The sequence below is a fragment of the Muntiacus reevesi genome, chromosome 2, assembly GCF_963930625.1.
Source record: "Muntiacus reevesi chromosome 2, mMunRee1.1, whole genome shotgun sequence".
NCBI lineage: Eukaryota > Metazoa > Chordata > Mammalia > Artiodactyla > Cervidae > Muntiacus > Muntiacus reevesi.
The window spans coordinates 81,582,064-81,609,885 of NC_089250.1; the positions used below are offsets into that span (position 1 = coordinate 81,582,064).

The 27,822-nt window shown below is 41.8% G+C and overlaps 1 protein-coding gene across 2 annotated transcripts in view; it reads right to left on the reverse strand.

The window, feature by feature from the left end:
• Positions 1-2,143: 2,143 nt before the first annotated feature.
• Positions 2,144-27,822, reverse strand: part of CHRM3 (cholinergic receptor muscarinic 3) — a 556,385-nt gene continuing 530,706 nt past the window's right edge. For both annotated transcript variants that reach the window (XM_065922229.1, XM_065922230.1), the window contains one exon: positions 2,144-5,476. In XM_065922229.1, the coding sequence (XP_065778301.1) occupies positions 3,685-5,457 (1,773 nt within the window). In that variant the 5' untranslated portion in view covers positions 5,458-5,476 and the 3' untranslated portion in view covers positions 2,144-3,684. The remainder of the gene's footprint in view (positions 5,477-27,822) is intronic.

Consider the following 27,822-nt stretch of genomic DNA (forward strand, 5'->3'; position numbering starts at 1 on the left):
ACAAGTCTTGGGGCACCCAGAATGATCCCCAGGCTCTGCCTCTGTCTCACATCGTCTCCAACAGGCTTCTCCACTGTGCCTGAGCCTTGGGGTCCTTTCCCTTCCTAAGATAGACCTGAGGCAGCTAACTGCATCAGAGCTGTGCACCCCACTTCAAAAAAGTGATGCACAAAGGGCTCTCACCCCATCGCAGAGCAATGAACTTGCCTATCTGTACACAGAGGGGGTTGACAGAGAAAGCTCCTATGCCTTCTAGATCTTTAGATCCTGCAACTTCTAAAGCTTATGCTTTCTTATGTGTTTTTTTTTTTTTTCTACCAGAATCTAGAACTATTATATGTGAAAGAGTGACTAGAAATGGAACTTATTTGGAGATTCAAGGCTAGATTTGAAGTCAAAGATGATTCAGGATAATACAGGGAACTAGAGAAAGGCCACAGGTATAGGTGATGGATAAAAGAGAGCAGTGAAAGTGAAAAGTGAAAGTGTTAGTCACTCAGTTGTGTCTGACTCTTTGTGACCCCATAAACTGTAGCCTACCAGACTCCTCTGCCCATGGAATTCTCCAGGCAAGAATACTGGAGTGGTTTGCTATTCCCTTCTCCAGGAGATCTGCCTGACCTAGGGATTGAACACAGTTCTGCATTGCAGGTAGATTCTTTACCATCTGAGCCACCAGGGAAAAGACAGAATCAGGGGGAATGCAGGATCATAGAGCTCACTTCTCTTAACCAACTGGTAGACCCTGGAGAATAGAGAATGGAAGAACATGTGTGTGTATGTTGTGGTGGGTGTAGATTCTTCACATGTAGTTTATTTAGGTTTGATTCTTTTACTTTCTCAATTTTACATAATCATGAAAACTCTGCAAACTTCATTCTTATGGAATGAAGCAATTTGATTTCCATTTTGGGGATAATCATATGTAAATGCTGAATACCTTTGCTGGTGACAAGTCCTTTGAGAAATGCATGGTCCAGTTTTAAACATTTCACTACATCTTGATTATACTTCTAAATTCTTCGTGTTCAAAATAATTTTTCTTATTTTCCTTTCCTGATAATGATCTAAGAGTTGGACATACATTTCCATAAACAGAGTTAGTGGGACATACATTTCTATAAACAGAGTCAGTCAGTATTTAAAAGCAGTTTTCACCCACAGGAGATTTAAAAATAATTCTATAATTAAACCAGTAACACAAAAAGAGAGCTGATGTCTTAAATGTCTTTCATTTCTTCCACTGTCAGCATCATAAAGGGACAGGATTCAGGAGATAATCATGTTTAAGTATACCTGTTATTAAACTTCACAGTTCCACTAAAGCTTAGGGTTTCTCCATGTCTTAAATTTAATTCTATCTTTTTAAAATACAGGAAACAGCCTTTCAAGAGGAAGGCAAGATAGGAGTTTCAAAGAGAATGGGAATTACTGACGTACAGGGAGACTTAAATCAGCATTCACAACTTTATTAGTGCCAGGCCAATGTGAGTAATAACATATAGATGCACTTGCTCACTAGACGTTTCACAGGTTGATAATATAACATTCTGTAGTCTGATACACACGTTAGAAAGTAGTCTCTGTTTTTTCTTACTCTTTGGTCAAATGTGGGCCCAACAAAATCACTCTTTCAATTATGCAGATTTGCTTTTTACCCCTTGTCATGTGATTTCAAACACACTGGTGGAGGGTTGCTTTGATCAGTTCCCATCAGGTTTAACTAGAACAGTATTAAACCATTACGATAAAGTTGCAGTTGACTTTTTACTACCTAGACAGAGTTAGGTACCTCCTGACACCAACAGGATGACTTTTTTCTCTTCTTAGCAACAAGAGAGCACAATATACCCTACTCATTGCTTAAGTGGACCTTAACAATCACTTTCAAGGGACACACCATTGCTGAAGACTGAAGAGTAATATTTATCAACATTAAATAGACACTTGGTGAAATATGCATAAATACGTCTTCTTATAAACATAACATGAAATTAAATAGTTCAGGAACACAGACACAACTGAGTACACTTCCAATGTTGTCAAAATCTGCGGTAAACACCAGCTCACACTGAACACAGAAGCAGCTTCTAACCTGGCTCTGGGTTCACGACACAGAGACCCTGTACAGACAGAAGATTTCTCCTCAGCCCCCCGCCTCCCACCCCTCCCGCTCCCCACGCAGCCCCCACAAAAGGAGAAAAGGAACCCCAACAACTATAGCAGCAACACGGATGACAGCCACAGCAGCGCCCCTCCCCTCCCCCAAACAGAACGGTTAGCATTTGGGTCAATTCAGAAGAGAACACAAAAATCACTTTTTAGAAACGTACTAAAGAAATCAATTTGCAGCACTACTTTTCAGAGTGTAATGCTTTCTTCAGAGGATTTGGGACTTGCCAACCCCCACCTATTCTGGGTGAAGGTCACACAAAAACACTGGCCCCAGCAAAGTGACAACAGTTTTAAGCCCTTTTGCATTTAAAGATGTTGAGTAGCAAGAAATCGAATCCTGTGTTCCTCCCTGGCCCTCACAAGATCTCTTCTGCTTTGCCCCAGGAAATGCTGTGCATGAAATTCAAATGTGACACTATTATTAAATTTCAAGCAGGTAAGATAGCAAAGGTTTTGGTTGGAAACATTCAGATTTGGACCATGAAATTCAAACCCAAGGATGTGACACATTCTTTGGGCACAGAGGGGGGCCCCCATTTGATTTAGCTTTGTTGAGGGTGTCAACAAAGGTGACAACTTACTCAGAACCTGGTCAGACCATGGTGCTCATCTGACTCACTAGGCTGACTGTCCTACACAGATCAGCCCAGAGGGCCTGGCTGCTGTCTGCTGCCTATTTTCCAGGAAAACAGCCCTGGCTTCCAAAACACTACTGGGTTTATTTCACTCCTACGTTGTGTTAGGATCCTAGAGAAACTTTAGTCCCCAAAGTACTGAAAGCATCTATTGCCGGAGAAATTTGCCAGTTCATTAATTCCCATTGTATTATATACACTATGTGTGTGTGCATGGAATTCACACACATACACACACACACACACACATATATATCTACATATATACTTATATATCTTTTACTTGTATGAAACTTGAACTGCACAAAATAGTACTTTGCAGGAATCAAGTCCACAAAGAGAGTTTAATGACACGCCCATGAGAAGACAGAGAGCTCTACTGGGACGAGGAGGTGCTGTTTTGCAATGTATGAAAGAATTTCAGAACCATGGATTCACTAGCCTGACATGTTCCACGTGGGATCCGATGGACACTTTGGAGATCCTTGGAGAGCACGTGACAATGGGCCAGCTAGCTATGCTCACCGGGATTCCAGAGCCAATGGGAATTAAAAGACCCAGGCAGACCAATCTGGGTGTGTAATTGCTATGAAAAAAATTATTTCCTTCTCTTTAAGAAAAAACAAAGTCTGTTTCAGAATAAATTCCTTCATATTCAGTAATAAGCTTACTTATTTTTGGCTGAATAGGTATTTGACTTTTGACATTAAAAATGGGTTTATTTAATGGACCGGGAAACAGGCAGCTTCTTTCACGTCTGGGTGATAAAAACATGTTTATCAGCGCCAGAGATCACCCCCACCCTCACCTCACGCCCTCCTAAGGTTCTGGGTGGATGTGTGCGTGTGGTGACGGCTACTGAACGCACCCCGTTCTACAAGGCCTGCTCAGGCGCCCGCTTGTGGAAAATGACCGACTGTCTCTGCTGGTACTGCTGCTTGCGCCTCTTCCTCTTGTCACACTGGCACAACAGCAGCGTCTTGAAAGTGTTTCTGAACGTTTTGTTGCACAGGGCGTAGCACACGGGGTTCACGGTGCTGTTGATGTAGCACAACCAGTAGCCCAGATTCCAATAGGTTTTGGGGATGCAGCTGTCACAAAAGGTGTTCACCAGAACCATGATGTTGTAGGGGGTCCAGGTGATGATGAAGGCAAGCAGGATGGCGCTGAGGGTCTGGGCTGCTTTCTTCTCCTTGATGAGGGACATCCGTTTTCGCTTCGTGATCTGGCTCCTGGTCTTCAGAGCAAACCTCTTGGCCAGCGTAGCTTCCTTGAAGGACAGAGGTAGAGTGGCCGTGGTCTTACCCACCGAGGAGTTGACATCAGAGGCCTTGGCTGTGTCCACGGCAGACTCTAACTGGATGGGGAGCTTGGAGAAGCTTTTCTGAAAGCTGCCCCCGTCGTCCATGCTCTGCTGGGCCTGAAGCTTGCTGGTTTTCTTCTCCAAGCCCACCGTCCCCAGCTCCTCCTCCGGCACCTGCAGGTTGTCGGATGAGGGTAGTTTGGTGGAGTTGAGGATGGTGCTGTGACCTGGGAGCTTGAGCACGATGGAGTAGATGGCTCTGGTCTCTGAGCCAATGTCCTCCTCGTCGGAGGAGGCAGAGTTCTCCAGGGAGGCAGCAGCATCATTGTTATTCCAGCTGTCGCTGCTGCTGTGGTCTTGATCCATCTGCTCGGCGCTTGGCTTCCAGCTCTTGGTTGAGAACCAGAAGTGGCAGCGTCCGTACTTCCTCCTGGCTGAGCGTTTCATGCTCTGCTGCTGGAGCTCATAGCTGCTGCAGCTTCGAGAACTGCCCGTGGGGTGGACAAAGTTCTCTGCCTCGGCCTCTGTTCCAGAGGCCTGCAGCCCAGCAAGTTCTTTGGTACGTTTTTCAGTTTCCTTATAGATCCTCCAGTATAAAATAGTCATGATGGTGACAGGCATATAAAAGGCAGCGATGGCCGTACCAAAGGTGATGGTGGGCTCACTGAGGAACTGGATGAAACACTCCCCTGGAGGCACAGTCCTCTTCCCAACAAAGTATTGCCAGAACAAGATGGCAGGAGCCCAAAGGATGAAGGAGATGACCCAAGCCAAACCTATCATCACACCAGCTCGCTTTGTTGTTCGTTTGGCTCGGTACGTGAGCGGCCTCGTGATGGAAAAGTATCTGTCAAAGCTGATGACCAGAAGGTTCATGACGGAGGCATTGCTAGCCACATAGTCAATGGACAGCCAGAGGTCACAGGCCAGGTTCCCTAACGCCCATCGGTTCATGATGATGTAAGTAGTAAACAGATTCATTGAAATGACCCCAATAATCAGGTCAGCACAGGCCAGACTTAAGAGGAAGTAATTGTTGACTGTCTTCAGCTGCTTGTTGACCTTGAATGCCACTATCACCAGGATGTTGCCAATGATGGTCACCAAGGCCAGGATGCCTGTTAAGAATGCAATGAAGACCACCTGCCAGATGGTATGACCTCCTAGAGGGTCACTGGTGGTGCCATTTGGAGAGGAGAGATTCCCAGCTGCCCGAGAAATGTTGTAGCTGCCAAAATGAGTAACCGTTCCTGGGGGCAGCCCTGTATCCGAAGGGCCGTGAATCCAGGAAGAGCTGATGTTCAGAAACAAGGGTGAGGTTGTACTGTTATTGTGCAAGGTCATGGTGACTCTCTGACATAGTCTGGGGAGAAAAGAGAAAAGATGGAGTCAGGACCATTACTGCCCTCACTGGATTTGTTTTCTGCATTGCACCCTCTAAAAGACATGGAAGACATATCATCGGATGAAGTGTGTGCCCCCAAGGACTGTAGCCTGCCAGGCTCTTCTGTCCATGAGACTCTCCAGGCAAGAACACTGGAGTGGGTTGCCATTTCCTTCTCCAGGGGATCTTCTCAGCCCAGGTATGAAACCTGGGTCTCCTACACTGCAGGCGGAGTCTACATTCTGAGCCACCAGGGGAGCCCTATTAATATGAACCTGAGACGGGCCTCCACATCAGGTTCATTCTCTCATTTTAAAGATCATGAGTTGTCAACTTTATTTTGATAAAAATAAATAAATTAAATCAAGGTGAGGAGCACAAGGCAGGCACAGATTGATTTGTTCGAGGTAGCACAATTAGCTGGTGGCATGCACTTAGCTTTGTGTTTTTTCTCCACATTTTCCACATTTCTACAGACCACAAATACTTCCACATGATGGCACTCTCAAACAAAATCCTCCTCCCTTCTCATATTTTGAAAAGTATGGGAAATACTGTAGATGCAATTATGATATCCAGCACCACTTTAGTCTCATGCTACACGAGAAGTTGGTCTTACTCATTTGCATTTTATACACCTGGGCATTTAGCTATCCCAGGCTTTAGACATAAGCAACTCTAAGGCAATTCCAGCTACGTCAGCCTCATTGGAATAAGCAACAACAGCCTAGAGCAAGGGGGGAAGTAAGCATATATTCACGTCACTTGATATTTTCTCTTTGACACACAGTTAGAAAAAGGAATGTACTGGTTCTTTGTAATGGTTGGGAACAGTATACAAGGCAGCCATCTTATGCCTGATAATATGCAGAACCCTGATGAGACTGTTCTGAACTGAACAGTCTGAACTGAACCAGTTCTAAATATTTCTAGTATTTAGATACATTATCTCTAGTTATGAAAATGCATTTAGTACCACACACATGCAATAAATAGTTGCAACACTAAAATTAGTTCTTTGAAAAAAAAATATTTTTTTTCTTTTATTTGGCAGCACTGCGTCTTAGTTTCAGCTCATGGGATCTTTTTCAGCTGTGGCATGCAGAATCTTTTTTAAAGTTGTGACTTGTGAGGTATAGTTCCCTGATCAGGGATCCAACCTGGAGCCCTTGCATTGCAAGCAGAGTCTTAACCACTGGACCACGTGGGAAGTCCCACTTCTTTTTTTTTTTTTTAATTTTTAAATTTTATATTAGAGTATAGTTGATTTACAATATTGTGTTACTTTCAGGTGTACAACAAAGTGACTCAGTTACACATACACACATATTCATTCTTTTTCAGATTCTTTTCACACAGAGGTTATTATAGAATACGAATAGAGTTCCCTGTTTGATATACAGTAGGTCCTTGTTGATTATTTATTTTATATATAGTAGTACATATATGTTAATCTCAAACTCCTAATTTATCCGTCCCCCACCCACATTTCCACTTTGGTAACCATAAATTTGTTTTCAAAATCTGTAAGTCTGTTTCTGTTTTGTAAATACATTCATTTGTATCACTTTTTTTTTTTTTGCAATTAGTTCTGTCAATCACTTGTTACCAAAATAAATAAATGACAAAGAATGGTTACAATGAATGCATCTCTAGTAAGACCCTCTGTGCTGTCAGGGAAAGCCTTTGGTTGAGACCTGCTTCAACCTCTTAGAACCTCCAGGCTTGTACTTTCACGTCACAGCTGACGCTGGGATTCTCATAGCACCAATCTCTGTGGATTTTATTCAGTGAATCATCTCTCAGTGAGTGTCATACCAAAAATTCAACATTTGAGAATCACAGCAAAAATCTATTGAGACCACGGTCTAGTGTGTTGTGGCTCTTGGTTAAAAGTGTTCAACTGTAAACATTTACAGTGCAAATATGTTGACACATGCACATGGTAAGAGTCCTAAATTAAGCCTTTAGATACTGCAGGTCAGGGCACCTCTCAAAGGAGTGCAGTGAGGTTCACAGAATGCCTTCTGGAAACAGCTTAAGGAGTAGCAGGAAGATTCTGGAGTCCCAAAGGCATAGGTTCAAAGCTTAGTTCAAAAATTTCTGGGGGTGACATCTTGGGTATTATTTAACCTCTTTGAGTCCCAGTTTCCTCACTGGGAAATGAGTATGAAACATTTTGTATAATGGAATAAATTCAACCTAGAATTTGATAGTAACTGGTCAAAGAAAGTTTGTCTCTCATCAAAATTGGCTTAAAACTCTACATTCAGAAAACTAAGATCATGGCATCTGGTCCCATCACTTCATGGCAAGTAGATAGGGAAAAGGTGGAAACTGTGACAGACTTTATTTTTTGGGGCTCCAAACTCACTGCAGATGGTGACTGCAGCCATGAAATTAAAAGATGCTTGCTTTGTTATGACCAACCTAGGCGGCTTATTAAAAAGCAAAGACATTACTTTGCCAGCAAAGGTCTGTCTAGTCAAAGCTATGGTTTTTCTAGTAGTGATGTAGGGATGTGAGAGTTGGACTATAAAGAAAGCTGAGCGCCAAAGAATTGATGCTTTTGAACTGTGGTGTTGGAGAAGACTCTTGAGAGTCCCTTGGACTGCAAGGATCTCCAACCAGTCCATCCTGAAGGAAATCAGTCCTGAATATTCATTGGAAGGACTGATGATGAAGTTGAAATGCCAATACTTTGGCCACCTGATGCGAAGAACTGACTCATTGGTAAAGACTCTGATGCTGGGAAAGATTGAAGGCAGGAGGAGAAGCAGATAACAGAGGATGAGATGGTTGGATGGCATCACTGACTCAATGGACACGAGTTTGAGTAAACTCGGAGTTGGTAATGGACAGGGAGGCCTGGCGTCCTGCAGTCCACTGCAAAGAGTTGAACGCAACCGAGTGACTGAACTGAACTGAACTGAAATGAACTGAAACTACTTATATCAGAGCTTACTTATAGTACATGCTGCATAAGAGCAGTGTCTGCCATTTTATTTTATTTTCATTTTATTCTTTACTGAACAGTGAATTTACTTTGCTTTGGTAGTCAAAGAGCTCAACGTAGTGCAATAATAAATGATAGAAGGAAATATTTATTAGACACTTCCTACATGGTACACATTTTGTAAGTTGCCATATGCACTACCTTATTTAATTTTTAAAATAACATCATTTTTAACAGGAACTTGAGACCCAGGTGGTTAAGTAATTTGTCTAACAATCAAACTAACGAGGAAAGGTAAAGGGACAGAGATTCATCCCCAGATAATCTGAGCCTATTGCTTCTTTGTTTAACTGTGGTATTCCTCTGCCTCACCATCAACTGTGCCTCACCACACAACTGTGCGGGGCTTAGTAACTCAGTCGTGTATGTCTCTTTGTGACCCCATGGACTATAGCCCCCCAGGCTCCTAACTAGTCCCTCCTAACTGGGTACAATTCATTATATACCTCTTTAAAGTCTAACTGAAGAATATCTAAAGTGACTATATGTGGTATATGTGTATCGTGTGTATGCATATACAATTGGACATATGCAAGCACACACACCTTTACATTCATAAATACACTTACATACATTCACTTCAGCACCATTTGCAATAGTAGAATATTGTAACTAGTTTAGATAGAATGTATTATTATATTACATAGAAGAATAGTTTAAAAACTGTATAATCCATCACTATTTTCCCATAGATGAAATCTACATTGCACTAATTGCTGTGGTTTTTTTTTTTTCTTTATTTCTTTTTATTTTTCTGGGTTTTATTAGGTGCTGTCAGCTCATCTATATCTCCAGCTCCCTCTCAAAGGGATGTCTTTATTTAGGAAGGGCTACATGCTGTTTGGGGTACTCAACAGCATTTATGATTTCTTCCAAGGTACATAGGGATTTCCTGGTAGCCCAGCTGGTAAAGAATCTGCCTGCAATGCAGGAGACCTGGGTTTGATCCCTGGGTTGGGAAGATCCCCTGGAGAAGGGAATGGCTACCCACTCCAGTATTCTGGCCTGGAGAGTTCCTTGGGGTCACAAACAGTCAGACACAACTGAGCGACTTTTGTTTTCACTTTCCGAGGTACATAGATGGGAAGTCAATATGCTCTCCCTTCTCCATGCAGATCCCAGTTTGGCATAGTTCTAAAGGTCTTTGCCTTGGTACCTCCTCCACTGCACCTATAGCTACATATATGAGATCAGCCTTGTCTTCAGTGAGACACCTTTGCTCAACGATCTGCCTAGGAAATTAATGACCACTTTTCTATTAGGGGGTTGAGGATGCATCTCCAAAGTCCTCCACTACGTTTGTTCAGATAAGGATTATTTTTTTTATATAACTCTTACTCACGCATTTCTCATTTTCAGACACCATACCCTTGCTAATTTTTTATATACAGACAATCCCCAGATTTCTGACTTTATAATGGTATAAAAGTGATATGCATTCCAGCAGAAATCATACTTTGAATTTTGACGTCTTCTTCAGGTGAGTGATACGAGTTATGGGACTTTCTCGTGATACGAGGCAGTGGCGGAGAGCCACAGGTCGGTCAGCAACATGATCAAGAGGGTAAGCGACTGATACACTACCAGCCATTCTGTGCCCAGACAACCATCCTGGCTTCCACTTTCAGTAGAGTATTCAGTAAGGAGTATGAACCATTCAACTTCATTATAAAATAAGCTTTGTATGAGACGTTTTTGTCCAACCATAGGATCATGTGAGTGAGTGTCCTAAGTAGGTTAGGCTAAGCTATATGTTAGGTAGGTTAGGTGTATTACACGCATTTTCGGCTTAACAACATTTTCAACTTACAGTGGGTTCATCAGGAGTATCCCTATCATAAGTTGAGGAAGGTCTGTGTTCGCTGAGTAGCTTTTATATTCCCACCACCTTTCACTCCACAGCTTCCTGGACACAGCAGCTGAGCCGCCTTGTCAGGACTTCCCTGGTGGCGCAGTGGCTAAGAATCTGCCTGCCAATGCAGGAGATATGGCTTCGACCCCTGGTCTGGGAAGATCCCACACGCCACAGAACAGCTAAGCCTGTGCGCTGTAACTGCCTAGCCCGTACCCCGGAGCCTGGGAGCTGCACCTACTGAGCCCTCACTCCACAGCGAGGAACCACTGCCATGAGAAGCCTGTGCACCACAATGCAGAGTTTCAGCCCGCACTAGCCACACCTAGAGAAAAGCCAGTGTAGCAACAGAGACTCAGCACAGCCAAAAATACATGCGTAAATAAATAAAATATAAAAGCATGTCTCCTTGTCCACTGCTGGGGTTGTGTTCAGCTGATTTTACATTCCTTGCTTCATCTTACTCCCGCCTCACTCCGGTCACTGGCACGCTCTGATCTCATGTAACCTTGTACAGCACCTTTTAAAGTGCCTTAAACACTGTTTCCGCTCCCATGTCATATGGAATTGATCACATCCTGCAGAACTATTTTCATCACTTAGGCCATGCTGATATTATTATAAATAAATACCATGGCTAATAATCCCAGTGCTTTATATAAAAAGAGAATATATCAGTCTTCTTTCTTTTTCTTTTTTTGTTTTTTATCAAGACCATGCAGTGGATGTCTATTATTCATCTTTCCTTCAGTCATTCTTTAGGAAGTGGCCTGTCATCCATGGTACATAGTTCTGGATGGGCATCAACCACATGGTTCTGATTCCTCTACCTTAGTTATGGGCCTGAAGAACATGCAAACAGGAGCAGTAAGAATAACTTTGGGGAACTGATATGGATGCTGGCAAGAAAGAGGGTAATTCTCTGTTCCTTGGGATTCTTGGGTGCTGCTGACTATTTACACCCACATGAAAAATTGGTGAAGCACGTAAATACAGAGGAAAGATATGGGGGAAGGAGAGAGATGGGAAGGAAAGTGAGGGAACAGAGATGATGTGATCATGATGGCCTTTCAAACCTGGATCAAGTCATTCCTGGAGACAGCCCCACCACTTTGAATGTGCCAGTTATATAAGCTAACCACTTCCTTTGCTGTCTGGTCTACCTGAGAAAGGTTACTGTCACCTGCACCTGAAAGGGTCCTTATTAACATGACAGTCATGTGCAATATCAACAGTTTTCACTGGACCACTACTAGCTTTAGCTCATTAAGATCAGCGCTACTGAATTCAATAAGTCAAGACTCTGCCTTCCATGGACTAACACCTTAGATGAGAAACAGGACATGGATAAAATAATTTTCAAAAGCACATAATTTTTAGGCAATGTCAAATTGCTCCCTGGAAGTAACACATTATGTTTAAATTCAATATCAACTCATTTTGCTCATCTGATATAATGGTAAAGAATATAAGTAGGAATTTTGGAAATAAGCTAGAGACCAATTCTCTCTTTCAGTTCATTTCTGTGAATCGTCAGGAGCACCACAAGTTGTATACTATTCCAGTCCAGTTATGCTTTATTGGAATATGGAATATAAAAGGAACAAGAATTGATGAAAGACACCTACAGTTCAGACCAGCTATTTATAATGTGTTCATTAAATACCTGCCCTAGTGTTCCAGGCATTAGGGGCTTTTTGACTCATCATTAGAAAGCCTATGAATCATGAACTGTTAAGTGATATTTGAGCTGAATTCTTTGGCATACTTACCAGTAGTAACTGTTCTTTTTATAATTCAACATTAATTCAATATCTAATACCACTTAAAATTTCAGATACTGCGTGTACTAGCACTAAGCCTGAAAATACAATGTGCATACCTTAATTGGAAAATAATGCTATTGGAAAAATGACTCTGATAGATTTATTGATGCACGGTTGCTGCAAACTTTCAATTATAAAAAATGAAGTATCTACGAAGAGGAGTAAAGCTAAGTGCAATAAAACAAGATACACCTCTTCTGGCCTAAATGGAGACTAATGTAGCCAGAAAAGCTCAGAAAGCTCAGAAATAAATCCATGCATATATGGTCAATTGATCTTTAAATACTCTTAGTAAAGACAGAGCTTTAGAGATAAGGTCTATTGAGCTGCAGACACATCGATCTTTGAGCATCAAGGGATGGTATAGTGGCCTAAACATTAGGCAAATGAGAAAGAGCTTCTCCCAACCTTCACTCAGGTCCCTGTACCTGAGACATTTTCCATGATTGTCTCCTTGGACTCTGTGTCACTGTTCCAGATTCATCTCATAAAAGGGAGCCTCCTGCTCTGGGAGGATGTCTTACTGGTGTACAGTTTGACATCAGAAAAACATGATCAAAAGTTCATAAGGAGTATAATAAAAATATTAAAAGAAGTCATTAGATATGACAGTCACTCAACCCCTTTCTTCCTGTGTAGTGATCATTTTAAAAGTACATGTGACTTTCTAAGAATCAGGGGTTCTAGGTGAGACTCAAATGAAACAATGATAAACCTGGACTACTGTCTGGTTTAAGGTGCTTTTTCTGAGAAGAGATGATCACTTCTATGCTCCATACTCTCTTACTCATCCTGACTCAACAGCTTATATGCTGTATAGGTAGTAAATTTTGAGTCTAGAGAGTTCAGAGCTGATTCTCACTGAAGTGACTTATGTCAGAGAGGAGGCGAACTAAGGGAAACTTTGCTTTTGTATGCTCAAGAATAAACAGATGCTGGGACCAGAGATGCCTGTAAACCTGCTGCTTTAATACTTATAAGTGGTCCCAGGCAGGAATTCTAGGAGTGCAGCCTGCGTAACCACAAACGGGGTCATCTAGTAGGAGCAGAAGTGGGCAGGGGGCAGGCTCTAGGTCCCCCCTGGGATCCACAGCAGGTTCCTGCCCTGTTCAGGTGGGAGCTGGTAACTGGGGTCCTGGGACACTTAGAGTGTTGCTCTTGAAGTGGTCCAGGCCCCAGAACCCAGGCAAAGGAGTGCAAAACAACATAATCTGCCCGTGGGTGAGACCAAGACCTTCGAGAGCCCTCCTGGGTTCTGGGCGGAGGACAGTTCTTTTATGTGGATTAGTTACAACTGTACATACAGGATGGCTCTTGATTTCATCTCTGAGTGTATATTTTTCTAGATTGTTTTCACTACATTCTATCTAGGAGCACAAGAAGAATGGATTCACGTAGTTTTTTAAAAAGTCAGCAGCTATAATATTAAGTGGGCCAGCATGAGAATAAACAAGAAAATAAATAGAATTGAATAGGATATACTGGAGCACCAACCACATAACAAGCTAAGTATTATTTCACAGAAGTTCTGTTTAGCATGTGTGCGCGCACACACACACACACACAAACACGTATTCAATACACAGTCATGATGTGAAATGTATTTTGTACTGTGGGTCATGATCAACCATGTTTGAAAACCACTGCAGTGGATAATTTGACATCTTTTATTTAAATTTAAAAATAAGACTTAAAGAGAAGACATCAAAGAACAATTTGAGAGTACTAAGTTTAGGGGAAAGTGAAGAACAATTGTAAGAAATTTCCTCCCTTCCCCCTAGTTGTGGAATTAAAAAATATTCGGGGTTAAACATCTGTAAAATATACAGATGACTTTTAAAAATTAAAAAAAATACATGTTTAAATATCTGATATCTGTGAAAACACATGTGAAAGTTCTTGGAGAATCCTAAAAGGCCAATATAAATCTGAAAACTTTTAAAATAATGAATTCCAAGGAGACAAACTTTATTTTCTCCGACCATTCTGGCAGCTTATTCTGAAGAAAAGACTGAGGCTTCTCAATTTTTAAACCTCCTGAACTCAGAAAAAAATGTGTGACTTACTTTTTAATATAAGTCTGAATGAGTTCGACTATTATTGTTTTAATCATGAACGGAGGAAACCAAAAATATCTTTGCAATTCACAAACATGCTTTTCTCTAAGACCAAATATGCTTCTTCCATACTTGGAACCCAGTACACATCATGTTGCAGGGCTTGTTTTGAGTCTCTCTTGGACTGCTTCCTTTGCTAAGAGTGTACCTCTGTTTTCTGTCACAATTACCACAGTATTCAGCAACTGAAACGACTTTTCCCAAAGCGAACTTGGCCGCACACAGGGAATGCCATCGCTGACCACTAGGTGGCAGAGCTGACTCGGAGAACAACCACTCCTGCAGGCGCCGAAGCGCCGCCTGATCCCGCAGGCTGGTGACAGGGGAACTTCAGCTTAGTTCAGTCACGCAGTCCGTGGAGGATATCAAACAAGATCAACACACGCTAGGCAATCAAACATGTCTTTAAAGGGCATCCAACCTTTTCAGACGCGCACAGTCAGAATCAGACTCTGTGAACTTAGCTCGTGTGATTCATTTCAAGCCGCAGGGAGGACAGATGAGCCCTAATATGGTGCAGTCACTCCTGGTGCAAACAGAACATCTCAGAAGCCAAAACTGGAACAGAATTTCATTTTAAAAGGACAAAGCTTGTTTTTAAAGAGTGGATGCATCGTGCTGCCTCCCTTGGTTGCCACCTTTCATAGGTTTTGTTCAATTTGACAACAAAAATGAAGGATGCTTGGAAAAGTTCTTGCATCAGCACTGCCTAGGCATAGCAATTGCTACTAAAATAACATGATTTTACCTCAAAAACAAAAGCTTAAGTGGGACTAATGGGCGTCTGCCTCAGTACTCCCAAGCCTAAAATCTCTGTTGCTAGAACTTCTAGAGATATGACAAGAAATGAGAAAACATAGGTGAAGATGTTCTTTCTAAATATCTGTAAGCCCACTTTGCCCACTGGGGTCCACACACTCCCCATGTGGTCCTTTTCTGAGGGAAAAACAGGAACAGTGTACAGCTGCTGGATTTGCTTCCACTGCAAACCTTTATGACTGCAGATACATTCAGTAGGGTTTCAACATTCTGCAAATTCATTGCTATTTATTTCAAAGACTCTGCTTCTGTAATGCTATTAGAGCTAATATAATTGTAGAAATAATTCTGATTGGAAATCTTTTAGTGAAAACAGTCATTTGGGCTAAATATTTCTGACATTTTGGATTACATTTGGAAAGGACACTTGGGAAGAAAGTTCTTTTGCCTTGATTTTGATGTCTACTGATTACTTTTTGGGCTTCCCTGGTGGTTCAGTTGGTAGAGAATCCACCAGCAATGCGGGAGACCTGGGTTCAGTCCCTGGTTTGGGAAGATCTCCTGAAGAAGGGAATGGCAACCCACTCCAGTATTCTTGCCTGGAGAATTCCATGGACAGAGGAGCCTGGCGTGCTACAGTCCATGAGTTTGCAGAGAGTTGGACACGACTGGGCAACTAAGCACACAGCACAAGATTAAATTAGAGGAGTTATGATTTTTTTCAAGGTCCACATATATCAGTTATTTATTTTTGCATCTTAACACAGACCATACATCTGATTTCCTTTTAAACTGCAGGCTGTATGTACCACCACCCCGTCATTCATCCATGTACAGAAGACTGCAAAAAAGCAGAAGTAGAGGACTTGTAGAAAACAGTGTAACGAGTCCTGCAACAGTGCATTAGGGCCAGAAACACTGATTCTGCCATGTAGGCAAGCTGTCTGAGCACTCTGATTCTGCTTTCTCATCTATAAAATGAGGATTATCATTCTTGAAGATTGGATAGGATAGTAGAAAGCACTCAGGATAGTCAGATGGGTCCATGAAAGTTTCTCAAAAAATGATTAAGACTAATTGAATAATTTTCTATGACTGTTTGATTTTATAGATTGACTTTTTTCAAGGCTCACAAGAGCTGGCATTTGTTGAGCATAAAACATTTGTTGGTTGATTTCTCAAACCAGGGTGACTCTGCCCCTATTTGGCAACATGTGGGGACATTTCTTGTCACAGTTTGGGGAGAACATGTTACCAGCACAAGGTGCGTAGAGGCCAGGAGATGCTGATAAACATCCTACAATGCATTGGACAAGTCCCTACAATACAGAATCATCCAGTCCAAGAGGTCAGTAGTGCAGAAGTTGAGAAACTCTAGTATAAAGAGACAACAGAGATGTAGAAAATGTTGTAACATTCCATTTGCCAGGAAAATCTGGAAAATATCCTGGCACTTACATACCTGGCATACTCTAAGTCTCTTCCGGAATCAGCTCACATTTAATTTCTCTGGAAATCACACTCTCCATCTCTCCCCACCAAGATGAATCTCATATCCATTTATTCAGCTCTTCCATCGTTAGTTCAGATAGTCAGTGTGTCTGAGGGCTTACTGCGGGCCTCACACGGGGGTCAGAGTTCTTGCTGTCCAGGAACCACTAGGAGACACCATCAACTAAACAAAATCCCTGCCACACAGGGAGAAAGGCGAGGCTATTTTGTGAGTGTGAGGAATATCAAGTCCAGGCTGCCAAGCACTAAAAACAGAACACAGCCTTCTGAAGACATGGCGCAGCCGATGCCAAGCCCACCACTCAGTGGTCCTGCATGCCCTGCACGTCCTGCCATCCCTGCAGACAGTGATTCAACTTGTCTCCCTCACTACACTGGAGGTTCCATCCTCTGCTACTTGACTTTTTACTCTGACATGCAGCATAATTTCATTCCCAGAGTAGACCCAGAACTACTGCCTCCACCCAGCATCATCACTGGGATTGACAGCATTATTGGACAGGAGAACTAAGAACAAGAACAGAAGGGCTCAGGGGATATACTTGGAGAATGTGAAGGTGGTAGGAAGGAAGAGATAGACATTGTATTTGCAACAGGCTCAGGGCTCCAGATGTAGAAAGTGCGGAGAAACTACTCTGGGATTCTCAAAGTGACCTCAGATATGGTGGCATCTGGCTGGGATTGGCCCCAGAAAAGGGGGTTTGGTGGAATCCATATTTGTGAACTGGGAGAAGGTGAGGCTGGGAGAGAGGAGCCTCCCCTGGACCACCAGGCTATCGTCCAGAGCCACGTCAGCCTCTTCCACCTCAGAGAAAGAGAGACGGGTTCCCAAGTAACCACACCCTCTCTTTCAAGGTTCATCTAGCAGTCAGCACAGTACAAAAGCAGAGTTCTCTGGAAAAACAGCATCACATAATACACAAATGTTGTAACCCCTCTTTGCTGCTCCACCATGTACTCTGGACTTCACACCCTTAACCCCTATCACATACCCTGAAGGCATGCATTAGGACCCCTGCAAGGTGGCAGCCTGGGTTTCAGCCCTTGCTCCTGTTCACCAGCTGTTGTGCCTCTGGTTACTGATAAAAGCTCTGAGATCCTCAGTCTCCACATAAGAACATGAAGAATATCAATAATAGTAAATGGCAACCCACTCTAGTATTCTTGCCTGGGAAATCCCATGGACAGAGGAGCCTGGTGGGCTTTAGTCCATGGGGTCACAAAGAGTTGGGCATGGCTGAGCAATGAATTTCAGGTAATAATAGTAATGTTGTATGGCTGTGGAGCAGATTAAGTGAGAGAACAGGTGAAACATCTAATACAACTGCCATCCCTCAACAAATGTTTTGTAAGTGGGAGACCCCTCCTCTCCCACCGCATCCTCACACTCAGAACTGGGGTCCCTGGAATATGCCAGCAAGGTGGCCACGATGAGGTGACCACCTGGACTGGCAGCCATCTGTGCCATTCCTTGTTTTTAAATATTTGAAATATTACCCTGTGTATATATGTATTTTCATTTGACTATTAGGTTATAAATCTTCAGGGACAGTACCAAAGGTTTATTTTTGCTTTCCTCTTTTCTTTCCTCCTTTCTTTTTTTCAAGTTTCCAAGTCTTTCTTAGAACTTTTAATTGTGATTAAAATTAAGTGGCTTCTCAATAGATAACATGTTTAGTGGATGAATATTTGATACACATGATTTTATTAATATAAAACATACATTTTATTAATATGAATATTAATCTTATTAATATAAAATATTTATATTTTATTAATAAATGCTAACTTTTTCTTATAAAAGCAAATCAGGCAAGAAAAAGACATAGTGATCATGATTTCTCTCAACAACTTGAAAGCAAAAAGCCCTGAAGATCACAACAAATTCTACTGAAGAAGATGCATTGGAGGATGGGGACAGGGAGACAGAATACAAAGTGGAAAAACTCTACCACTCATCAGAGTAAAAACCTAGCAAGATGGCTTTAGACACTCAGTGAAGAATTGTATGCATGGTTAAGAGATTTAAAAGCATTGTGGGAAACTAAAACAACATTTTAAATCAACAATACTTCCCTTGTAGCTCAGTTGGTAAAGAATCTGCCTGCAGTGCAGGAGACCCAGATTTGATTTCTGGGCTGGGAAGATTCCCTGGAGGAGGAAATGGCAACCCACTCCAGTATTCTTGCCTGGAGAATCCCATGGACAGAGGAGTCTGGCAGGCTACAGTCCATGGTGTTGCAAGAGTCAGAGGCGACTTAGCGATTAAACCACCACCCTACTTCAATTTTAAAGAAGCATTAGGGGAAGAATAGGAAACGAGGGAAATGAAAGCAAGACATCACAATTTTAATTTCTTTTGTCCTTCCAGGGACATGCTTTCTAAGTTCTTTTTTTATGACTTTGAGGAAAAGCATCATGATGACCTCAGGATGCTGCAGGTTTTGCTCTTGTTGTTTGCTTTTTGCTATTGTGATAACATCTGTCCTTCAAGGAGATGGGTGCTTTTCTAAGTGATGTGCATGTGTTAACTCGTTGAATCCTCAGCATAATCACATGAAAGTGAAAGTGTTAGACATCAATCATGTCCGACTCTTTGCGACCCCATAGACTATAGCCTGCCAGACTCCTCTATCCATGGAATTCTCTAGGCAAGAATACTGGGGTCAGTAGCCATTCCCTTCTCCAGGGGATCTTCCTGACCCAGGGATTGAACCTGGGTCTCCTGCATTGCAGGGAAATTCTTTACCATCTGAGCCACAAGGGAAGCCCCATAATCATGTGAAGTGGAGACTATTGGGCTTTCCACTTAAAGCTGAAGAAACTGATACAAGTGGTTGAAAAACCTGCCCCAAGTTCACACAGCTACTAAGATGCAGGTGACCCTACCCCCTGCATCTTAGGGGTATACATACATACATACATAGAGTAGGTATCCCTAACCCCTACTCTAGTCGTGGACTTGTCATGAGCAAGCAATATTTCCACATAATACCTAAGTGTCTAAAGCAGAGATTCAGCCCTCTTGCCCTTGCCTCTTTCATTCTCATGCCCTTGAGGTAACCAGTGGTAACAGTTTACTTAGTAAGTAAATATTTGTTAGATAAATGGATATGTCCTTCCCAAATGTACTCTTCTGCAAAATAGCACATGTGTATTTTTAAGCACTCTCTATGCACCAGGCACTGTTCTCTCTGTTTACACACATTAAAACCTTATCTGCACAACAACCCTGTGAGTTAGGTGTCGTCTTTTACTTAATGTCCCGATGAGACGATGGAGGCACAGAGAGGTTAAGTGCCTGAGTCAGGTCACATAGCTCCTTAGTGGCAGAGTTAAGATGTGAAGCAAGGCAATCTGACCTCAAAGTTTACTCCCAAACAATGTATATTATGTTCCCTAGCTTGCAGCGAACTAAAAAACATAACGAGGGACTGTTGCGGATTCATCTATTGGCACATCATTCTTTTTGGCTCAAATAGATTTTTCAGGAAAGTGCATGAGATGCTGTGTCTGCTGAAGATTCTTTCTTTGAAGTGAAATAGTGTAGAGCCTTAGTGAAGCCAATACAAATCCCTGCTGCTGCTAAGTCGCTTCAGTCATGTCCAACTCTGTGTGACCCCATAGATGGCAGCCCACCAAGGCTCCCCCGCCCCTGGGATTCTCCAGGCAAGAATACTGGAGTGGGTTGCCATTTCCTTCTCCAATGCATGAAAGTGAAAAGTGAAAGTGAAGTTGCTTAGTCGTGGCCGACTCTTAGCAACCCCATGGACTGCAGCCCACCAGGCTCCTCCATCCATGGGATTTTCCAGGCAAGAGTACTGGAGTGGGGTGCCATTACCTTCACTGACAAATCCCTAAGACACTCTAAAAAATAAAATAGTAAGTATCTGACTCATTTCCCCCTGACAAGCTCTACTGTAATTTTATAAGGCCTTAAAGGGCAAGCCTCAGTTTACCAGTGTTTAAAAGAGCTATCCATTGACTACCTAGCCCCCATCACAAAATTGTGTAGAAAATGAAACAAATGAATAAATATGAAAGCTCTCTGATGAAGTACATGATGGATTGGGAGCTTAAAAATTTCTTAAAACACTAAACTCTAATGGCATTTTCAGTTTCTGATTAAAATATAAAATGGAAATGAAATTATTGAAATATAAGTATGAAAAAAGAGACTATTTTATTGAAAGTACCACCTATCTCTTAAAATGAAACAATGAGAACAGAAACTGTGAGAAATGAAATAAAATAATAATAAAATATATATTTTGGCACAGCCTGTATAATTAAATATCGGAAAACAATGATCTCTTGTTTTGAATTTCCTGAACCCAAATGGAAACTAAAGCTCACATCACTATTAATTCTGGCTCCATTGGATGAAAAACAAAGAGGCCAAGGAAGAAAGTTGAGCTAGTCCAACAAAATGGTGTGAATCTGTGAATCCTTATTCTAAAATGCAAAAGGAACATGAATTAAAAATTAAACCCTGAAGTGTGAAATCAGTAAAATGAAAAGATTTATTCAGGCAGAAAAGAAGAAATTATACTGGAGATTATGAACAAAAACAAAAAAATAACTTCAGGTTGAATGCTGTGGTTTTGTGCCTGGAATTACTTTCAGAAGGAATTTGCTCTTCTGAGTGATACACTGGCTGCCCGGGTCTTGCCTGAGGATCTTGACATGAGAATACCTTGCCCTGATGGATTCAAAAGTATCATATCTCACCTCCTGCCTCTAAGCTCCCAGAGGTTAAGAAATGGGGCTCATACGCATATACAATCCAGTGAATGGATTATTTGGAGTCAGATACACTTGATGGTAAGCAGTCCATGTATACCTAAGTTACCTGGGCAGGTGACTTCACCCTTTGAGGTGAGGCTTGTGTTTCTCTTTCCTGGGATAACATAAGAGTTGGCTTCCCAGGTGGTGCTAGTGGTAGAGAACCTGCCTGACAATGCAGGAGTCTTAAGAGATGCGGGTTTGATCCTTGGGTCGGGAAGATCCCTGAAGAAGGAAATGGCGATCCGCTTCAGTACTCTTGCCTGGAAAATTCCATAGAAAGAGGAGCCTGGTGGGCTGCAATCCATGGGGTTGCAAAGAGTCAGGCATGACTGAGCTCTCATACACACACACATCTAATTCAATGGTTCAGATAAGAAGTGTCCATCTGTAGTAAATATTATTATAAGCTCTATCTTACTGTTGATAACATGCATCAAACACTTCATAGAATGAATATGCAACAATGGGGTGACCATAATTCACCAAAGGAATTCTTTCAGCAATTGCTAGCCCCAGATTCAGATGATTTTAAGGTCTTCATGATCTAAGTGATCTAGCAGGGAATACCACATTCATATTGGGGATTGCACTGCATATTGCAAAGAGCTATGCATACTGCTGAACTGATATATTTCAGGGTCCACAACATGGCCAATGATGTAACCAACTCTATAATAACCAATGATACCTTTCATCCATTGAGTGATTACTATGTGCCATTCCACATATGGCATACATGTCTCCATAAATGCCATATATATAATGTGTCACTCCATATAATGTTGGCTGTTCACTTGTTGTTAAAGAATGTTGCCTATGGCCTGAAATATACATGAAAATCCATTCTCAAGGTTTTGGTCTTTAAGGGTTTAACATTTTTACACTCATATAGAGATAAAAAGTTGCAGAACAGAAGATAATAATTGTCTTGTTGGAGGTTTATAGGAACACTGTTGCTGGACCTACAAGGATGGCTGCACGAACAAACCACATCTCATCCACTTCTAGTATAAAAGAAGCCTGAGTTTTAACTTGGGGAAGATAGTTCGTTGGGACACTAGTCTGCCATCTTCTCAGTCTGTTGGCTTTTCAAATAAAGTTGCTGTTCCTTGCCCCAACAACACGTCTCTCAGTTTATTGCCCTGCATGCAGGGTGCAGTATAAGCTTAGACTCAGTAACAATACTAACATGACCTGAGACCTCTGGGTCAGTGTCACACGCCAAGGGGAGCGACACTGAGATCACTGCCTTCTTCCCCTGATTCTAGCACATTAGGAAACCTGGCTGTAGGAAGCTATTGATGAAAATTAATTGTTTGGGGAAGCTGATTAACAAACTGGTTAGCTTCTTTGTGAGGGCATTGACATGTCTCAACTTTATCCAGTTCATTTTTCATTGCCATACTTAATGATATACGAGAGTTGGTATCACAGTGCATCTGTCTCCAGAGAAATGCATCACAAGGACCATCAACACAACAACAGCCACAACAAGAAACCTTTCAACTCTGCGTGTTGGTCAGTCAGTTGTGTCTGACTCTGTGGTCCCACACCAGGATCCTCTGGTTTCCCAGGCAATAATACTGCAGTGGATTGCCATTCCTTTCTTCAGGGATATTCCTGACCCAGGGATCGAACCCAGGTTTCCTGCATTGTAGGAGGGTTCTTTACTGTCTGAGCCACCCTGGAAGGCTTTTCATCTCTAAAGCAGGCTATATAAGATCAGGCTTTTTATAAAACTCATATTTCAATATATCCCAGCCAGAATACAGACTTTGTGGAGACTGGAGCTTCTCTAAATGTATTGTTCTCCTTTAACAAAAAGAATACAAAATGATGAATATAAAATGCCCTCACTCCCGCTCCTCTCTCCCCCAGGGATCCTGTGTAAGTGAAAGAACTTAAAAGTTTTTGTCTTATTAAACTCACAGTAAATTTTCTCCTGATTCCAATAAAAATTGAGATGATCTAGTTATGATTATGATATTGAAAGTTTAAAAATCTCTGCACATAACTAAGTACTCAATATGTGTATTCCCATATTTAGAGGTAATGAAAGTCTCCCCAAAAACATCTTAACAAACACATACAAATAGAGTGGCTGGAAATCCTGATGTTGTGAGGAAGGGAAATTCAGCTTGCCCAGGTATAATGTATTTCAAGGGATTAGACGTCTGATGGTGTAATCAGCTTTTTAGATTGTTTGAGAACCCATGAGTTCCCACTGTATACCATCAAATGATCCCATCAGAAAAGAGGAGAATAAGGAAAGAAGGAAGAGTGAATTCCCTCTGATGGTAAGCTGTTATCAATGCCCAGCCAGAAGTAAGAGGACATCCTACAACACTGCGAGACACATAAGCAAGTCCTTTAAGGAGGACAAAAGGACAAATCAAGACATGCAAATATCACATTTGGGGGATTTAGTATCCCTGAGAATAATAAAGAATAACAAGTAGGAGGTCATTTTGATAAGACAATATGCCAAAGCAACATTTATGGGACAGTTTTCTCCCTGTATTTGGTACAACGTCATGCACAGATGCCCCGTAAGGCTGATTGGAGCCCAGCTGGACTACAGTAGCATACCTGTGACAAATGAATGGTTCTATATCCAGCTGCAGGCCCGTGTCTATTGTGTGTCCTGAAGGAACGTGAGGTTCAGCAAACTTAAAATTCTTAATTACAGATCTGGAAGTGAATGCTAATGTGGTTTTCACATGATACGAGATCTGCAACTCTTATAAGCAGACCTACGGAAATCGAAGGAACTGCCTACAATTACGCAATTTATTTAAAGAACACTGCTGACCAGATGTTAGGCTATCCATGGCCACTGAAGAAGACATACAGAAGGATTAAGTGAAAACTGATTCCAGGAAATGCTTAAACAAGATATGATAATAAGATAGAAGAGCTGGTCCTGAGAAAATGTTTCTATGGGAACGTCTATTTTCTCCTCCCTGTGATATTTTAAATTAGAATACATATCCATCAGGGTTGGAAACTCTCAGTGCACATACCTAAAAGTAGTATCATTGGTCTTCAGCTTATCTCCCCACTCTGCTGGCCATTCATGGCTCAAAATCAGGTGTGGGCTGCCTTCAACCGCAATCCAAGACTTTCCTCCCTCACCAAAGTTTGGATATGAGAGAAGATCCAATTCAAGGCTTAGACTTTGTTTCAGCAAGCATCAGGAACCATTCTTACCTTCCTTGCTTACTTAACTGCTACTGCTGCTAAGTCACTTCAGTCGTGTCCGACTCTGTGTGACCCCATCCCTGGGATTCTCCAGGCAAGAACACTGGAGTGGGTTGCTTAAAGATATCACCATAACATGACTTACTCTGGCTTGACATAACAAAGCATACGTAAGGAGAAATTATGGGAGCAGACTGTATGGTACCAAATTTCCTAACAGAACTCTGTGGATCACTTAGAAATGGTTACAAGATCATTTAGAAACAGTTTCAGGAGCTTTTTAATTAGTCTTCTCCTCAATAATATATTGGGGAACCAGAGAGAGGTTAGTTTCTATTTGACATGAACAGAGAAGGAGCAACATGTAGGACCAACTTCAACCTAGTGAACTTGTATCAGTTATTTAGCTTAGGTGCCTTCCACTCTATCAGAAGGGCCTGCTAGGGAGCTAAAGGTTCCCATTGGGACCTTTAGGGCTTCCCTGGTGGCTCAGAGGGTAAAACATCTACCTGCAATGCGGGAGACCTGGGTTTAATCCCGGGGTTGGGAAGATTCCCTGGAGAAGGAAATGGCAACCTACTCCGGTACTCTTGCCTGGAAAATCCCATGGACGGACGAGCCTGGTAGGCTACAGTCCATGGGGTCGCAAAGAGTCAGACATGACTGAGCAAGTTCACTTTCACTTTCATGGGACCTTTAAGGGAAAAACCACAGCAGGTGTCACATTTACAGAGGATTAATGGCTTAGTCACTGTATGGATGTAGGAAGCACCGAGCAGGTGTGCTGGCGGCTTGATTAAAGTACAATCAAGTACCCATTTTAGGAAGTCATTGTTTAGTATCAACCTTGTCTCCTAATAAACTCAGCTGCTGCTAAAAATATGCTGAGGGCTTTAGTACAAAAGCCATGTAGTAATATTTCTCTCAGGGTACAAAAAGTGATTGTCAGTAACCGTCAACAAGCCAATTGGTTTACTTACATGAGAATAGACTTCACTCACATGAGTTTCCTCAACCATTAGTTCTCAAGAACAGCAACTGAGTTTATTTGATGACAAAGTTGGTGCTAAACAATGACTTCCTGTTTCAGAGATATCAATTATTTTTCATTTCTTCTAAGGCACCTGCTGCCTTTTACAATTTTTTCCAATGATCTCTATAAAAATTCTCTTCAGTAATTACTGCCCATTTCCCAAACTACAATTCTTACCATCAGATTCTACATATGCAGTTAGACTATGAGCACTTTGAAAGGAAGAAGGAATCAAGACCAGTAGCCAGACCCTGTCTTCTAGCTGTAATACATCTGAGGTGGGAGCTAAGCACACTTTACTTGTTTTCTACATTCACTCGGCACCTTTCCTACGTATTCAGCCTTCTATGGCTTTGAACAATAATTAACAAACTTCAAGACATGTATTTTTAACTCAGGGGTTTATAGTCCAGTTGAAAAGAATGAAACGATCAGAACCATTAAAGTCATAAGACAGGTTTCCATTTTGCTTTCTTTCCACAACATCCAATAAAGATATGGGTAGACCTTCAACAAAGACATGCTGAATGACTACCTAGGAAGAGTAATATTTAAAACTTACTAGTATGCACTGTCAGTTCAGTTCAGTTCAGTCACTCAGTTGTGTTCGACTCTCTGCGACCCCATGAATCGCAGCACGCCAGGCCTCCCTGTCCATCACAAACTCCCGGAGTTTACTCAAACTCATGTCCATCGAGTCGGTGATGCTGTCCAACCATGTCATCCTCTGCCGTCCCCTTCTCCTCCTGCCCCCAATCCCTCCCAGCATCAGGGGTCTTTTCCAACGAGTCAACTCTTCGCATGAGGTGGCCAAAGTACTGGAGTTTTAGCTTCAAATCAGTCCTTCCAATGAATACCCAGGACTGATCTCCTTTAGGATGGACTGGTTGGATCTCCTTGCAGTCCAAGGGACTCTCAAGAGTCTTCTCCAATACCACAGTTCAAAAGTTCTTCGGCACTCAGCTTTCTTCACAGTCGGACTGATTTAATGTGCATGCACAGGCATGCACAGTAAAGCCAGAGTTACTAAAAGAAAGAAGATATTTCAAGATGCCTATGGTAAGCTATTTCTCTTATGCCTTATCATCCATTTACACAAAAGAGGTGAGAACCAAAACAGCCTCAAAAAGCTTCATTAATGAAACCAAGAAGATTTAAGATAATCATCATCTATCAGTGTACTAAGTTTCCTTTGGCTGCCATAACAAATTACCCCAATTTAGATGGCTTAAAACAACAGAAATTTATTCTTTCGCAGTTTTAGTGGTTAGAAGTTCAACAAGATGTTGGAGGGCTACAGGCTTCTTCTAGTTTATAGTAGCTCAGGCATCCCTTGGCTTCTCTGCCTCCATGGTAACTTTGCCACCTCCTCTTTGTCTTTCCCTCTGTATATCTTTTATAAGGACACTTGTCATTAGGTTTGGGACCCTCATAGATAATCCAGGATGATCTTCTCATCTCAAGCTCTAAATTTCATCTCTAAAGATCCTTTTTCCAAATAAGGTAACATTCTTAAGTTCTCAGAGGTTAGGATGTGGACATATCCTTTTGGGGGCTAAAGTGAGCATAGCATAGAGCAGGCAAATTTAGCTCTTCTGACAACAGAACTTTCATCAAACAGGCTGATGTTTGTGTTTGTTGATGGGGTTCTCTTTTCATATGATGAATATATTTCTTTGGGACACTGACTTCATCAGGGTGTTTTTTATTTGCATTAAAAAAAATTTAAGAGAAGCACTTTCAATAATACTTCCCCCAAAAAAAGGGACCCAAAGATTAGAGGTGTGGATAAATGTATACACAGAGGTAGGAGGTAAAGTGGCAGGAAAGCAGACATAGGTAAGCAGATATTTCATCCTCTGCTGTTTTACTTACATCTCAATTTCATTTATTCATATGTTTGTAATAGGGAAGAACACATCTGACTCCTTATTAGTTCTGTTCCTTTTACTTGAAACTTTGTGCTCTGTTGCCTGTGCTTAGTCATACTGGCTCTGCACCTTTCATAAAAGAATGTTGCCAATAGCCTGAAATATACAGGAGAACCCATTCTCTGGGCTTTGACCTTTAAGAATCTCTCCATATAGAGATAAAAAAAGTACAGAACTGAGAATAACATTTGTCTTGTTGGAGGTATAAAGGAACATTGTGACCTGACCTACGGGCACAGCTGCAACAACAAAGGCTTTCAACACCAGAAGTTTGCAACTAATCACACTCC